Source organism: Staurois parvus, unplaced genomic scaffold (assembly GCF_062004578.1).
Source record: "Staurois parvus isolate SC_StPar_1 unplaced genomic scaffold, SC_StPar_1.0 ptg001253l, whole genome shotgun sequence".
Lineage (NCBI taxonomy): Eukaryota > Metazoa > Chordata > Amphibia > Anura > Ranidae > Staurois > Staurois parvus.
In genome coordinates, this window is record NW_028319049.1 from 623,385 (window position 1) to 639,176 (window position 15,792).

Consider the following 15,792-nt stretch of genomic DNA (forward strand, 5'->3'; position numbering starts at 1 on the left):
CAATACTTTTTCCCTGTGTCATTCCATTTTATTACACATAACTTAATTTCTGAACTTATTTGTTTCGGTTTCTTTGTATGTATGGATTGCACGGGTTGTTACCTACATGTGAAAAATTTAATGTCAACAGCACCTTTAGAAATATATTTACTGAGAAAAATGGTGAAGTGTTCAATACTTATTTTACCCGCTGTACGTTTGTTGGACATCCCTTTCTAAACCATTGCTATCAATATGGAGGTGCCCCACTTAGTGGCCATAACAACCTCCACTCTTCTAGGAAGGCTTCCCATAACATTTTGGAGTATGTCTGTGGGAATTTGTGCCTATTTGTGAAGTCTGGTACTGATGTTGGATGAGAACACCTGGCTCACAATCGGCGTTCCAATTCATCCAAAAAGTTTAGAGGAGGGTTGAGATCAGAGCTCTGTGCAGGACCCTCAAGTTATATGTTCCACCTTGGCTGCCTGTCACGCACATCTAAACAATCTAGCACCTTAAGGCAGAACTATACTCACCTCCACACCATTGCTGCAGTGTTCCAGAGTTCCTTCGTTAGTAGCAGAAGCCCTCAGCCTGTCACCTTCCAGTACCATTCTATACCCGTATTCACTGGCTGGGCTGACGTGACATCACAACTACGCATGCATGAGAGCTAATTTATCTTGGCAGATGCCAAAATTGAACACTGAGCTTGCATGTGCAGCCCAGTGTACAGTGGCGACAAGCAGGTAAGAAAGTTTGCCTGTTCACAAGTTTGTTTTTTTTTTTATTACAATTCCACTTTAACCACTTGCCCTCCAGAAAATGTTACCCCCTTCATGACCAGGTAATTTTTTGCTATGCGGCACTGCGCTAATTTAACCATTTTCCAACGCGCTATAGCGTCAACAGTCTATGCAGCGCTTTACAGCAAAAGGGCAGACAGTACAATTACAGTACAATTTAATACAGTAGGCATCAGAGGGCCCCACTCATTACAGCTTACAATCTGAGGCTTATCTCTGGTATTTATATCTGTCAGGTTTATGGCTCTGCTGCAGGATACACTCCATACTGGAGTCTGTGAGAGAGAAGAGAAGCACAGAGAGCAGCTATGCCCGCCCCTTTCCTCTGCTGTTCCCCATTCACAGAAGCCTTTGTATTTTGTGAATTAGTTCACTCAATACAAAGGCTTCTGTGACAGGAGGAGGGGAGGGACGTGCATAGGAGCTGCACCAGCTGAAAGCAGCTGAGACAAGGCCAGGAGGTGGCAGATACCTTGTTGGACTTAACTCATAGAACGCCTTCATTTTTACAAAGTTGCTGAATTCCTGGAATAAATCACCCTTGTGTCTAAATGCATTGCCATATGGCCCACTTTTTAATTAATAGGAAGGACATCTCTTTTACTAAGTTTGCATCTCCTCACTCAAGAATCTGGGATTTCTCCCATGCTGTACCCCATCCCGGATTTTCTCGCATAACTTCTAAACCCATCAGCTTTCTCTGGAAACCTTCTTTGTCAGATTGAATTACTGTCATAGTTCATAGATCCTCTTTATCTGTGCACAACTCAGACCACTAACCAACTGTATCATCTACTTAAAGGGGAATTCGAATCATTTTCAATTTATATAGGTTTTGTATTTACCGTATTTTTCACTCCATAAGACACACCTGACCATAAGACGCACCTAAGTTTTAGAGGAGGAAAGCAAGAAAAAAAATATTCTGAACCAATGGACTGTAGACAGTACAGGAAATGACCAGAGACTGCGTAAATAGTACAGCATATGACCAGAGACTGCGGACATAGGACAGATGACCAGAGGCTGCGGACATAGTACAGGAGATGACCAGAGACTGCGTACATAGTACAGGAGATAACCAGAGACTGCGGACATAGTACAGGAGATGACCAGAGACTGCGGACATAGTACAGGAGATGACCAGAGACTGCGGACATAGTACAGGAGATGACCAGAGACTGCGGACATAGTACAGGAGATGACCAGAGACTGCGGACATAGTACAGGAGACGACCAGTGACTGCGGACATATTACAGGAGATGACCAGTGACTGCGGACACAGTACAGGAGATGACCAGAGACTGCAGACATGGTACAGGACATGACCAGAGACTGCAGACACAGTACAGGAGATGACCAGAGACTGCAGACACAGTACAGGAGATGACCAGAGACTGCGGACACAGTACAGGAGATGACCAGAGACTGTGGACACAGTACAGGAGATGACCAGAGACTGTGGACACAGTACAGGAGATGACCAGAGACTGTGGACACAGTGCAGGAGATGACCAGAGACTGTGGACACAGTACAGGAGATGACCAGAGACTGCAGATCTGACAGGTACCCGTTCCCACGGAGTTGTCCTCCCCGTAGTCTTGTGGGACATTTGACAGGTCCCAGAAGACTACAGGTGGCCATTCACAAAGCGCAGCGCTTCTCACGCATGTGCAGTGGGCAGCCGGCTGTGAAGCCGCAAGCTGTCACAGCCGGGTACGCACACTGAAGATGTTGGCGCCGGGGAGAGAAGACGGCCGGTGAAAGCAGGATACTGCTGGACCGAGGAACAGGTAGGACCGAGGAGCAGGTTATTCTGCACAGTAGAGCCGAGTGGCCTGCCCGGTATTCTAACACGGAGGCGGCAGGAATACCAGGTCGGCCACTCCATATTCGCTCCATATGACGCACAGACATTTTCCCCCATTTTTTGTGCGTCTTATGGAGCGAAAAATACGGTATGTGACTTTAACAGCTTAAATTGAATAATCGCCTTACAGCTGAAGTTTACTTATATTTTGTCTTCCTTGGTTTCTCCCTTCCCCTCATCAATGTGCTTATGACATTTTTTTTTTCACATAAAACGTGAATGACATTTTTGAATAACACCTTTGCGTTTTCATTGCATACCTTATTGTAGATGAAATTATATCATCACTAAGTGCGCTTTTCTATGCAATGCAGGCAGATGATGGCTGGTGGGAGGGGCCAGCAGAGGGCTGTACATAGCTTCTTGAAAACTACAGATCACCCTGCCTCAGTACTGCTCTTAAGAAGAGGCCTTGGTGCCTCTGAGCTGGCTTAGGAGGTGATATGAAAATATCAAAACGCCATGACGGATGGATGGATGTCATTGTGAATGAGTGGGCGTTCCTAGGCAAACTTCATTTGTATGCGGACTGTCCAATGGAATTTTCACACATGACTTTGAATCAGCATTATTGAAAAAAGCAACGTCCAATGAAGGAAAGGGGCCCACCAGTGCCAGTGAGGCTGGGGAGGAAAGACCTAGACGTCCTCCAGCCAAGAAATATTTTCATCAGATAATAATCCCAACTCTCTACCTGAAGGAAATACATTTTCAATGCGTCTTCCCTATTCTGGAGGGAAACTCACGTTTTGTGTTCAAAGCGGATGATGTCGCCATGACGTACAAACTCCAGCGGGCCTGTAGGGTCTGTAATAAAACAATGGCAAGAGTCAGCAGGAGATGACATTACTGCAGCCCTCGTGCCCCAATGGAATTGCTGCAATTACCATAATCAGAGTCTCGCTTCTTTATGACCCAAAAGTTGTTCTGGTCTTTGTGTGAGTATGTGGTGACCTGGAAGAAGGAAAGAGATCATTGTAACAGGCCAGGGAAAGAGAAGGGTCCTCTGGGTACTGTCCAGATGGGCTGACCTGCTGCTGCCGAGCTCCCACCCCTTCTGGGTACAGATGCCAGTGTGAGTGCAGATATCCAGTGGCAGTACGCATGTTCTTCAATGTAATAACCGATCCGTATGCCAAATCTAGATGAAGAGAGGATCACATAGAATCAAGACTGTCACATATACATCTACCCTGTATCAAACCACAGGACAGCAGCGATGTCATCATTTAAATCCAGGAAGCAGTGATGTCATCATTTAAATCCAGGAAGCAGTGATGTCATCATTTAAATCCAAGAAGCAGTGATGTCATCATTTAAATCCAAGGAGCAGTGATGTCATCATTTAAATCCAAGGAGCAGTGATGTCATCATTTAAATCCAGGAAGCAGTGATGTCATCATTTATATCCAGGAAGCAGTGATGTCATCATTTAAATCCAAGAAGCAGTGATGTCATCATTTAAATCCAAGAAGCAGTGATGTCATCATTTAAATCCAAGGAGCAGTGATGTCATCATTTAAATCCAGGAAGCAGTGATGTCATCATTTATATCCAGGAAGCAGTGATGTCATCATTTAAATCCAAGAAGCAGTGATGTCATCATTTAAATCCAGGAAGCAGTGATGTCATCATTTATATCCAGGAAGCAGTGATGTCATCATTTAAATCCAAGGAGCAGTGATGTCATCATTTAAATCCAAGGAGCAGTGATGTCATCATTTAAATCCAGGAAGCAGTGATGTCATCATTTAAATCCAAGGAGCAGTGATGTCATTACTTGAATCCAGGGGGAACTCATGTCATCTTATAAGGGGAGTATGATGTCATCAGAAGCGATGTTACATGAGTCCATGTAATGGATAATAGAGGTGTCAGTGAAAGTAAAAATGATAACTGGCTTTCCTGAGCTTCAATGTGATCGTAGGCCTGCCCCTTGTCCAATAAAATATTATTACAGAAGGAGCACTTTATAGCCGGGGTCTCCAAACTGCGGCCTGGGGACCGGATGTGCATGTTTGCTTGCCTTCATCTGGCCCTTGGGGCACTTGTCCTTCTACTGATACGAGGTGCTATTCCTCCCACTTACACCAATTATGGCGCACTATACCTCCCAATGACACCTATGATGGGGCACTATACCTCCCAATGACACCTATGATGGGGCACTATACCTCCCAATGACACCTATGATGGGGCACTATACCTCCCAATGACACCTATGATGGGGCACTATACCTCCCAATGACACCTATGATGGGGCACTATACCTCCCAATGACACCTATGATGGGGCACTATGCCGCCCAATGACACCTATGATGGGGCACTATACCTCCCAATGACACCTATGATGGGGCACTACACCTCCCAATGACACCTATGATGGGGCACTATTCCTCCCAATGACACCTATGATGGGGCACTATGCCGCCCAATGACACCTATAATGGGGCACTATACCTCCCAATGACACCTATGATGGGGCACTACACCTCCCAATGACACCTATGATGGGGCAGTACACCTCCCAATGACACCTATGATGGGGCACTATTCCTCCCACTGACACCTATGATGGGGCACTATTCCTCCCACTGACACCTATGATGGGGTACTATTTCTCCCACTGACACGTATGATGGGGCACTATACCTCCCACTGAAACCTATGATGGGGCACTATTCCTCCCATGGAAACCTATGATGGGGCACTATTCCTCCCACTGATACCAATGATGGGGCATTATTCCTCCCACTGATACCAATGATGGGGCACTATTCCTCCCACTGATACCAATGATGGGGCACTATTCCTCCCACTGATACCAATGATGGGGCACTATTCCTCCCACTGATACCAATGATGAGGCACTATTCCTCCCACTGATACCAATGATGGGGCACTATTCCTCCCACTGATACCAATGATGGGGCACTATTCCTCCCACTGACACCACTGATGGGGCACTATTCCTCCCACGGAAACCTATGATGGGGCACTATTCCTCCCACTGACACCTATGTTGGGGCACTATTCCTCCCACTGACACCTATGATGGGGCACTATTCCTCCCACTGATACCAATGATGGGGCACTATTCCTCCCACTGACACCAATGATGGGGCACTATTCCTCCCACTAACACCAATGATGGGGCACTATTCCTCCCACTGATACCAATGATGTGGCACTATTCCTCCCACTGACACCTATGATGGGGCACTATTCCTCCCACTGACACCTATGATGGGGCACTATTCCTCCCACTGATACCAATGATGGGGCACTATTCCTCCCACTGACACCAATGATGGGGCACTATTCCTCCCACTAACACCAATGATGGGGCACTATTCCTCCCACTAACACCAATGATGGGGCACTATTCCTCCCACTGATACCAATGATGTGGCACTATTCCTCCCACTGACACCTATGATGGGGCACTATTCCTCCCACTGACACCTATGATGGGGCACTATTCCTCCCACTGACACCTATGATGGGGCACTATACCTCCCACTGACATTAACTCCCACTAATCACCAAGCCTATAGCATTGTTTACTCCCACTGATTCCAGAGCATTTTCTACCCCCACTGGCCACAGTCCGGACCCCACAAAGTTTGAGGGGAAGTAAACTGGCTCTTTGTTTTGAAAGTTTAAAGACCCCTGCATTATAGTATAGGATGGGGACTCAAACGGGAGATTCCTCCACTTAAATTGGGGTTCTGTATGATGATGGCACTCTGCGTGACCCTACAGTCAGTATAGCGCCCCTTCTGTACTACATGACACCTGTTTCACTCAGCACAGAAATACCCCCCACCATCCCCATCTGATACGTACGCTCCGGCATAGAGGCATTGTGCAGATTGTTTCCATCTAGACGGGACTGGAAGGCGGAGCTGAAGAAACCATCGCCAGGACCACTGAAATTCAGGAAGAGGATATGAGGATTTCCAGGGACCCCCCAACACTGATTAGTACATCACACTGTACATGCATTGGCAGAACACATCAGAGCAGAGCAGGAAATAGGATCACACAGCTTACCTCTTATTAAGGACGGTGAAATGCACAGCAAAGATGAGAGCGTACAGGGCAAGCGGTAGAGCAATAAGACAGACAACACGAGCGGCCAAATGGCGCAGGAAAACGTCCTGCAAAATGGAGAATGTGAGGAACACGTCAAACATTCAGCGATACAATGACATTGTCAGGTTCTTTAACCCCTTTATGCCAGCGACACACAAATATGCAGCCTCACAGGACTGGGTTTTTTTCCGTGGGGCCGCATATTTGCATACCTGTCTTTCTGCTGGGAGCGTGCCGCACAGCGCCCTACCAGAACAAAGACTGGGGTGTCACTGAAAGACCCGGGTCCCATTCTAACGATTGGGACCCGGGACTCTCGATTCTGGGTCACATGATCGCTGTGATAGCCTCTGATTTGCTGTCACAGTGATCACTGTATAGCCCGCCCCCTTGTTTGTTTTATTTTTCCCTCTATGAATGGAGGAGAGAGATACATTGTTTCTCTCTAACTCCTTGCATAGAGAGAAAAAAAAAATGTTTAAGAAAGAAAGAAAAGAAAGAAAAGAAAAGAAAGGAAAGAAAAGAAAGAAAGGAAAGAAAAGAAAGAAAGGAAAGAAAAGAAAGAAAGGACAAATAAATATTAAAAAATTAAATAAAAAAATAAATAAAAAATACCTAGATCAATGATTGATCTAGTTTAGTGTCAGGGTTAGTGTTTGGGTCAGGGACGGACTGACAACTCATGGGCCCCCGGGCAATAGGGGATCATGGGGCCCCTGTGTCCTTGCCCAAACTCAAAAAAGCCTATGAAAAAGGTACCAGGGGCATCTCATGGGGCCCCCTACTGGCCCCGGGCCCTCGGGCAGTGCCCGAGTTTCCAAATGGTCAGTCCGCCCCTGGTTACGGTCAAAGGTCAGGATTATTTTTTTTTAAATTGGTATCAGTGTCAGTGTGTTTTAGGTAAAAAAAAAAAAAAACCCCAAAGAACAAAAATGCGCACTATTGTTTCTGGGCTGTACTACGGGTACAAACAACAAATAACATACACATATATGGTATCGCTGCGATCGTCAAGAGCTGGAAAATTTATTTGGGTTGTTCTTTGGTGGTCGGTTATGGTAGTAACAAGAAACACACAGCTGAATTTAAAAAAAAATATTTTTTTTTTACTATTTTGGGCCAGTTTTCCTTTGATAATAATAATAATAATAAAAAAAAAAACCAGGAGATATTCATTACCATTCACCACCAAATGAAAGCCCAATTTGTCCTGAGAAAAATGCGGTATAATTCACCTGGATGTACAAAGTAGTTGTGATGATATGTACGGTTTTACTAACACAGGTCAACGTTGCAAAATTGTGCTTAGGCATTTCGATTTTTTTTTACCCCTAGGCGTGAAGGGGTTAAATAAACGCTAGGCTGATTTTGTAAAGCAGAAAATTTCCACATCAGCCCGGATTCACTGCAAACATCATAAATTAGGGAGGCAAATTTGCCCTTAACTAGAACAGACACGGTCAAGGATGGTAAATAAGTAAACGCACACAAATATCTGAGATGTGAAATTTACAGAACCCACCAGCGTCAGGCTGAGATCTCCCAGCAGCCTCCACAAGTCCCTCGCTGTGTTCAGGCCAACGAAGATGACCACAAACAGACCGACGAACTTCACCCCCAACGCTCCGGCCAGACTCACACCAGTCAGTATCAGCCACCACCACCAGAGGGTGCTGAATGGCCTGAGGAGAGAGAAGGGGCAATGGGTTAGGTTCCAGTTAAGGGCTTTCCTGGAGCTCCATCCACCTCCTGGAACGCATTGTGATTAGTGGGTGGGTTCCTCCATGTACTATATATAGACGTCGCCACGTCTGATTAGCTACGCCCGTCAATTGGATGACAAAGCGCGTCGGATGGAGCTTCGGCGTGTGACGTCATAATGGGTTTTGGAGGGACTGTGGCCATTTTCCTGGTTGGAAACTTGATTCAAATGCTGGTAACCATCCAAAACAATGTACGACTAACTTGTAATTGAACAGGGTGATTTTATTACTTAAATACTACATTTTGAGTGGCCTTTTTCTTTAATTCCTTATCTAAATATTGGATTGGAGTCTTCTTTTAGGACCAGTTTCAGATCTGTGAAAGGAGGATTGATATCTATCTGGATGATGATTGCTGGTGCCATGATCTACACATATTCATCTCCCATTTGAGTTGCTTATATCAGGCAGCACAGTGGCTAAATGGTTAGCACTCCCGCCTGGCAGTACTCGAGTTGTTGGTTTGAATCCCAGCCACGGCACCGCCTGCATGGAGTTTGCATGTTCTCCCTGTGCCTGCGTGGGTTTCCTCCAGGAACTCCGGTTTCCTCCCACACTCCAAAGACATGCTGGTAGGTTGTCTCCTGTCTAAATTGGCCCTAGTATGTGTATTTATGAATGTGAGTTAGGGACCTTAGATTGTACGCCCCTTGAGGGTTAGGGACCTTAGATTGTACACCCCTTGAGGGTTAGGGACCTTAGATTGTACACTCCTTGAGGGTTAGGGACCTTAGATTGTACACCCCTTGAGGGTTAGGGACCTTAGATTGTACACCCCTTGAAGGTTAGGGACCTTAGATTGTACGCCCCTTGAGGGTTAGGGACTGATGTGAATGTACAATATATATGTAAAGTGCTGTGTAAATCGATGGTGCTAAATAAGTACCTGAAATAAATAAATAGGAGACTTTCCTAGATCTGATGTATGTAGCATTTAAGTTGGGGAGTGGCTGCTTCCATCAGAGTCTCCTCACACAGGGGTATGTGCAATAGCCTTATGCCAAGTTAAGGTTTTTTTTTTTTTTTGTTTTTTTTCCATTTAACAAAGTGGGCTGAATGGAAAAAAAAAAAAAAAAAACCTGAGAAGGTCGCTGTTCTTTGATGTTGGTACCGAGATTTCCCTGCCTAGCTATTGTGTTCTGACAGGGGAACTGCCCCCACCCCCACAAAAATGTTCCTCACTGGCCAGGCCAGCTACACAAACTGCGCGATTGGCCTATTACATGTCTGCCATTCAGTAAAGTAGATTTGCCACGTTGGGTTGGGCCAGTTAGTGAAATCTGTGGCTGTTATTCATGCAGAGACCACATATTAAACAGTGACCACTGTATGATATGTTATGTTTGACAATGTTTGCTGTGACTACGGGTTGCCTTTAACAGCCTCTATAATCAAATTATTATATGTGAGTTAGGGACCTTAGATTGTACACCCCTTGAGGGTTAGGGACTGATGTGAATGTACAATATATTTATAAAGTGCTGCGTAAATTGATGGCGCTATAGAAGTACCTGAAATAAATAATAAATATATTGACCGGTGTGTTTCGTACAGAAATTCTGGTAAGAGGCTAACCATTCAGGTGTCCTGGTGATGGTGGATCGTAGGAATACATTTGGGACCTTTTTTTACTGGAACTTTTTCTGATTTACTGGACTCTGTTTTTTGATTAGCGCTGAAATTTTTATTTATTTACGATGGTCTGTTGCCTGATGTGCGTGCTGCTTTTCTGTCATTTTGTATTGTCACATGATTAGTTTATCTACCCAAGCACATGTTATTTCCATTAGGTTCCAGTACGTGTTTACTCTATACTTCCCATTTTCTGCAGCATTTCATTTGCATGGAGTTAAATCCCTGACACATGATTCCTGATGGAGGTGATCACCTCTCATACCCAGAGAGAAAGAGCTGTAAGGTACATGCCCAAATCACAATTATTAATATTATACAGTATTTATATAGCGCCAACAGTTTGCTCAGTGCTGTACATTATAATGGGAGACAGTACATGAGACAGCACAGTAACAATACAATACACGAGGGGTTCGAGGGCCCTGCTCCTTGGAGCTTACAATCTAGGAGGGGAGGGGAAGAGGTACAGGAGGAAATAGCTGTGGGGGATGGAGAGGTAGGAAGAGTGGAGGAGATCGGCAATTAGGTGAGGGCGGGGTAGGCTTCCCTGAAGAGATGGGTTTTCAGGGTGCGCCTAAATGTGAGGAGGGAAGGTGACAGTCTGATGGATAAGGGTAGTGAGTTCCAGAGAATGGAGGAAGCCCTGGAGAAGTCCTGGAGACGGGCATGGGAGGAGGAGACCAGGGAACTAGAGAGTAGGAGGTCTTGTGAGGAACGTAGAGTGCGTTTTGGGTGGTAGATGGATATCAGGTCGGTGATGTAGTTTGGGGCAGTGTTATGCACAATGCACACTGACAGGTACACATCGCTGAGTTTGCTGCACTTTACCGTAATCAACTGCAATGCTGTAACATGATGAGAAGTGGAGAATAAGCAGAACCAAAACCGGTGAGGATGTTTTGAGACCACTCAGGATACCGGTTATTTATTTGCTATTCTGGGTAGTAGTAGTTTACACGATTGTCAGAAGATCACTGATACATATTGTATTGTACAGTGTATGCTATTCTTTTTATTGCCTTGATATGTGAGAAGTACAAATTTCAAAAATCAAAAGCCTCCTGGAGGAACATTCCTTCCACTGATGTCTCCTCATTGTCCAGCAGAAAGCTGACTGAAAGCTTCATGGGATTCCTAGCGATAAGCGTTCCTGTGCAATTCAGTGCGATTTCAGCCCATTTATTTTGCATGGGCTGGAATTGCACCATACATCACCCAATGTAGTGCATACACTACTTTTGGAAGCACGCTGCACAGGATAGCATGGTACTTTTATAGCATGCGATCCAGTGCAAGCAAACACACTTCATTTACAACTTGCATTTGGGGTTTCCTTAACATTACATTGCAGATCGCAGTCGTAGTGTGATTTGAATGTGGTGTGGAAAACCGGCATGGAACCTGAGTTTTCTATTGTGAATAGGCCTTTAAAGAATAGATGTGCTTGATCATGAAAGACATGAACTGGTACCAATGGACTGGGGCAATAGGGTATCAGCCTGATCGTTTTGGAGACAAGAAGGTTAAGGGTGCTTATGGAAAAATGAGACTCAGGGATCAAGAGTAATGGTTGGCATTAGGATGGCCATACAAGGCAGAAATCTGAGTAGTGGGTAGCCTTGTTGGAAACACACCCTCCCCCAAAAAAATTGAAGGAGCTGGGTGGAGAATGCTTGGCTGAACAGCACTTACATCGATCAGATGCAATCATTATTCGAGTATTCTGACAGCCGCAGGTGCCAGCTGTCAAGAGTACAACAGTCGGCAGGGGAGATTCCTCCATCCATGCTAAATGGGAGAAATCTTATAGAGCACGGCCAACCTTAGAGGGAAGGATGGATGTAACAAGTATGTCTGGGTAAAGTGAGAAAAAACAATATGCAGTACCTTTCCGCAGTAAACGTACTTACCCCTTTACTCCTTACTACATTGAAATCCCAAGCAGTGTTGTACCCCCTGCCCAGCTCTTCCCTCTTGGGCTACATAACCCCTCTAGACTCTTCCATAATACAGTAGGAAGGTGTTCTGTAGTCCTGCAGAGTACAGGGCAGGGCTGACAACTTTTCCATGCAGCCAGAGGAAGAGTTGTCAGCTCACTAGAGGAAGTTAGGAGCTTACTGAATTTCTGCAGGATTAATAAGTGTTTGTCTGCATTGTAAAAAGGCAACATGAATGTCAAACATGAACTGCATGAGCATTTTGTTAAATTTTACCCAGACATAAACACAAAGCAGTAGAGATAAGTAAGGTTAGTGTTCAGGAAGGTCAGGGGGATGGACAAGGTAAGTTGTAGGGACAGGGACATTTAGTGCGTCTCTTGTCACTACGTCCCGTCTACTCACCTGCCAGAACAAGCGTTAAATTTGACCATACTGAGAACGGCGGCCATGATGAAGAACATGAGGATGGGATCCAGTAAGATGTACTGGGACAGTGTGATGCAGCCAGTGTCTGGGGAGAAGAATTGCAGTAATAATATTAGAATTGTTAAAGTCAATGGGCCCTGTCAGCAATCAAATGCCCCAAACCTTCTTTAGGACTGCAATCACAAACTACTGCTCCTGCACAAGCAGCATTGTGAGCTTTGATTGGATGAATGCCATGACACTCAGCAACAATGGTGCCCATCTAGGAAAGGGGTGACATCCTACATTGAGGCATGGGAACAATAACTGATAATCAAGATTTTCTTACCGAGCAGGATGAGAAGAGCAGCCAGCAGGGCAGCTGATAACGATCCAGAGAGCTGCAGGATGACGAAGAAGCCAAATGGAGGGAGCCAGGAACCTAGGAAGGCACAGAACTGCCAAAAGGACACAGCATGTTGATCAATATATTTACTGTGATATTCCATTACACCCTGTTTTAAAGCACCTGGTGGGGAAACCACCATTCATCATCACCACATCCACAGATAATTAAAAAATTATTTAAAAAATATTCCAGCCTCCTACCACATGCTATGGGTGTACACCCATAGCAAGTGGTAGGAGGCTGGAATATTCGTTGTTTTTGTGAGTGGAAATCTACTTTATATACCTATTACCAATAAAATTACTGGTTGCACTATGGAGGGTCTCTGCTTGTGTCTTACTATGACCCTGGGAGGAGCTGGCTGCTAAACTGGTGGACGCTGGAGGAGGAAGACATTATCTAGAGAGTGATCCATACTGATAGGATCGTGTGATCCTGAAAGCGTGCTGGCCCCTTGGGGTCTAAGGAAGGAGGTGAGGGGGCATTTTGGCCGTTAAGGATTGTCACGTGTGAATCACGTACACTGCACATAATTTTGCATGAAGAGTGGAGTGTGAAGCTCATCATTAAGCACAGCATCATCATTAATATTATTATTAATTTTGGACTTTTCTTGTATTTGAATTTTGTTCAACCTTTTGTGCACTCTTAGTGTGGTACCACCTATTATTATTATATATGATTTTATATAATACATAATTTTTCACTTTTTGCACGAGATATTCCCCATGAGGGAACACATGCATGACACTGTATATGTATTGAGGATCTTGGATTTATTGTGGGGGTGCATTGAGTTTATATTGTATTACGTTTATTAGATATTAATTAGCGCTGCACTTTTATATTTTTTGCACATCCACAGAGCAACTGCCTCCAACCACTGGGGGAGCCACCAATTATCCTTGCCACATACACAGAGCACCCATTGCCAATCACTGGGGGAGCCACCGATCATCTCCACATCCACAAGAGGATTCACCAATCATCTCCACCACATCCATATACCGCCCGCCTCCAATCACAGGGTAAACCAGTCACCATCTTAACATTCACAGACCATCCGCCTCCAATCACTGGGGAAGCAACCAACCATCTTCACATCCAGAATACCTGCCTCCAAACACAGGAGGAACCACCAATCATCTCCACCACATCTACAAAGCACCCACCATCTTCAGATCCACAGATCACCCGCCTCCAATCACTAGGGGAAGCACCCACCATCTTCAGATTCACAGAGCACCCACCTCCAATCACTGGGGGAACCACCCACCATCTTCAGATTCACAGAGCACCCGCCTCCAATCACTGGGGTAACCACCCACCATGTTCAGATTCACAGAGCACCCACCTCCAATCACTGGGGTAACCACCCACCATGTTCAGATTCACAGAGCACCCACCTCCAATCACTGGGGTAACCACCCACCATTTTCAGATCCACAGAGCACCCACCTTCAATCACTGGGGTAACCACCCACCATCTTCAGATCCACAGAGCACCCACCTCCAATCACTGGGGGAACCACCCACCATCTTCAGATCCACAGAGCACCCACCTTCAATCACTGGGGGAACCACCCACCATCTTCAGATCCACAGAGCACCCACCTCCAATCACTGGGGGAACCACCCACCATCTTCAGATTCACAGAGCACCCACCTCCAATCACTGGGGGAACCACCCATCATCTTCAGATCCACAGAGCACCCACCTCCAATCACTGGGGGAACCACCCACCATCTCCAGATTCACAGAGCACCCACCTTCAATCACTGGGGGAAGCACCCACCATCTTCAGATCCACAGAGCACCCACTTCCAATCACTGGGGGAACCACCCACCATCTTCAGATCCACAGAGCACCCACCTCCAATCACTGGGGGAACCACCCACCATCTTCAGATTCACAGAGTACCCGCCTCCAATCACTGGGGTAACCACCCACCATGTTCAGATTCACAGAGCACCCACCTCCAATCACTGGGGTAACCACCCACCATCTTCAGATCCACAGAGCACCCACCTCCAATCACTGGGGGAACCACCCACCATCTTCAGATTCACAGAGCACCCACCTCCAATCACTGGGGGAACCACCCACCATCTTCAGATTCAAAGAGCACCCACCTCCAATCACTGGGGGAACCACCCGCCATCTTCAGATTCACAGAGCACCCTCCTCCAATCACTGGGGGAACCACCCACCATCTTCAGATTCACAGAGCACCCTCCTCCAATCACTGGTGGAACCACCCACCATCTTCAGATTCACAGAGCACCCACCTCCAATCACTGGTGGAACCACCCACCATCTTTAGAGCCACAGAGCACCCACCTCCAATCCCTGGTGGAACCACCCACCATCTTCAGAGCCACAGAGCACCCACCTCCAATCACTGGGGTAACCAGCCACCATCTTCAGATCCACAGAGCACCCACCTCCAATCACTGGGGGAACCACCCACCATCTTCAGATTCACAGATCACCCACCTCCAATCACTGGGGGAACCACCCACCATCTCCAGATTCACAGAACACCCACCTCCAATCACTGGGGGAACCACCCACCATCTTCAGATCCACAGAGCACCCGCCTCCAATCACTGGGGTAACCACCCACCATCTTCAGATTCACAGAGCACCCACCTCCAATCACTGGGGGAACCACCCACCATCTTCAGATTCACAGAGCACCCGCCTCCAATCAATGGGGGAACCACCCACCATCTTCAGATCCACAGAGCACCCGCCTCTAATCACTGGTGGAACCACCCACCATCTTCAGAGCCACAGAGCACCCACCTCCAATCCCTGGTGGAACCACCCACCATCTTCAGAGCCACAGAGCACCCACCTCCAATCACTGGGGTAA

General features: G+C 46.2%; 1 protein-coding gene across 1 annotated transcript in view; it reads right to left on the bottom strand.

The window, feature by feature from the left end:
* Window positions 1–15,792, bottom strand: part of POMT2 (protein O-mannosyltransferase 2) — a 41,030-nt gene that overhangs the window by 18,343 nt on the left and 6,895 nt on the right. Inside the window, exons 4-11 of the mRNA XM_089660587.1 lie at window positions 12,853–12,961; window positions 12,501–12,609; window positions 8,283–8,442; window positions 6,719–6,825; window positions 6,512–6,594; window positions 3,692–3,801; window positions 3,548–3,614; window positions 3,407–3,467 (exon numbers count right to left, since the gene is read on the bottom strand). Coding sequence (XP_089516713.1) covers window positions 3,407–3,467; window positions 3,548–3,614; window positions 3,692–3,801; window positions 6,512–6,594; window positions 6,719–6,825; window positions 8,283–8,442; window positions 12,501–12,609; window positions 12,853–12,961 — 806 coding nt within the window. The remainder of the gene's footprint in view (window positions 1–3,406; window positions 3,468–3,547; window positions 3,615–3,691; window positions 3,802–6,511; window positions 6,595–6,718; window positions 6,826–8,282; window positions 8,443–12,500; window positions 12,610–12,852; window positions 12,962–15,792) is intronic.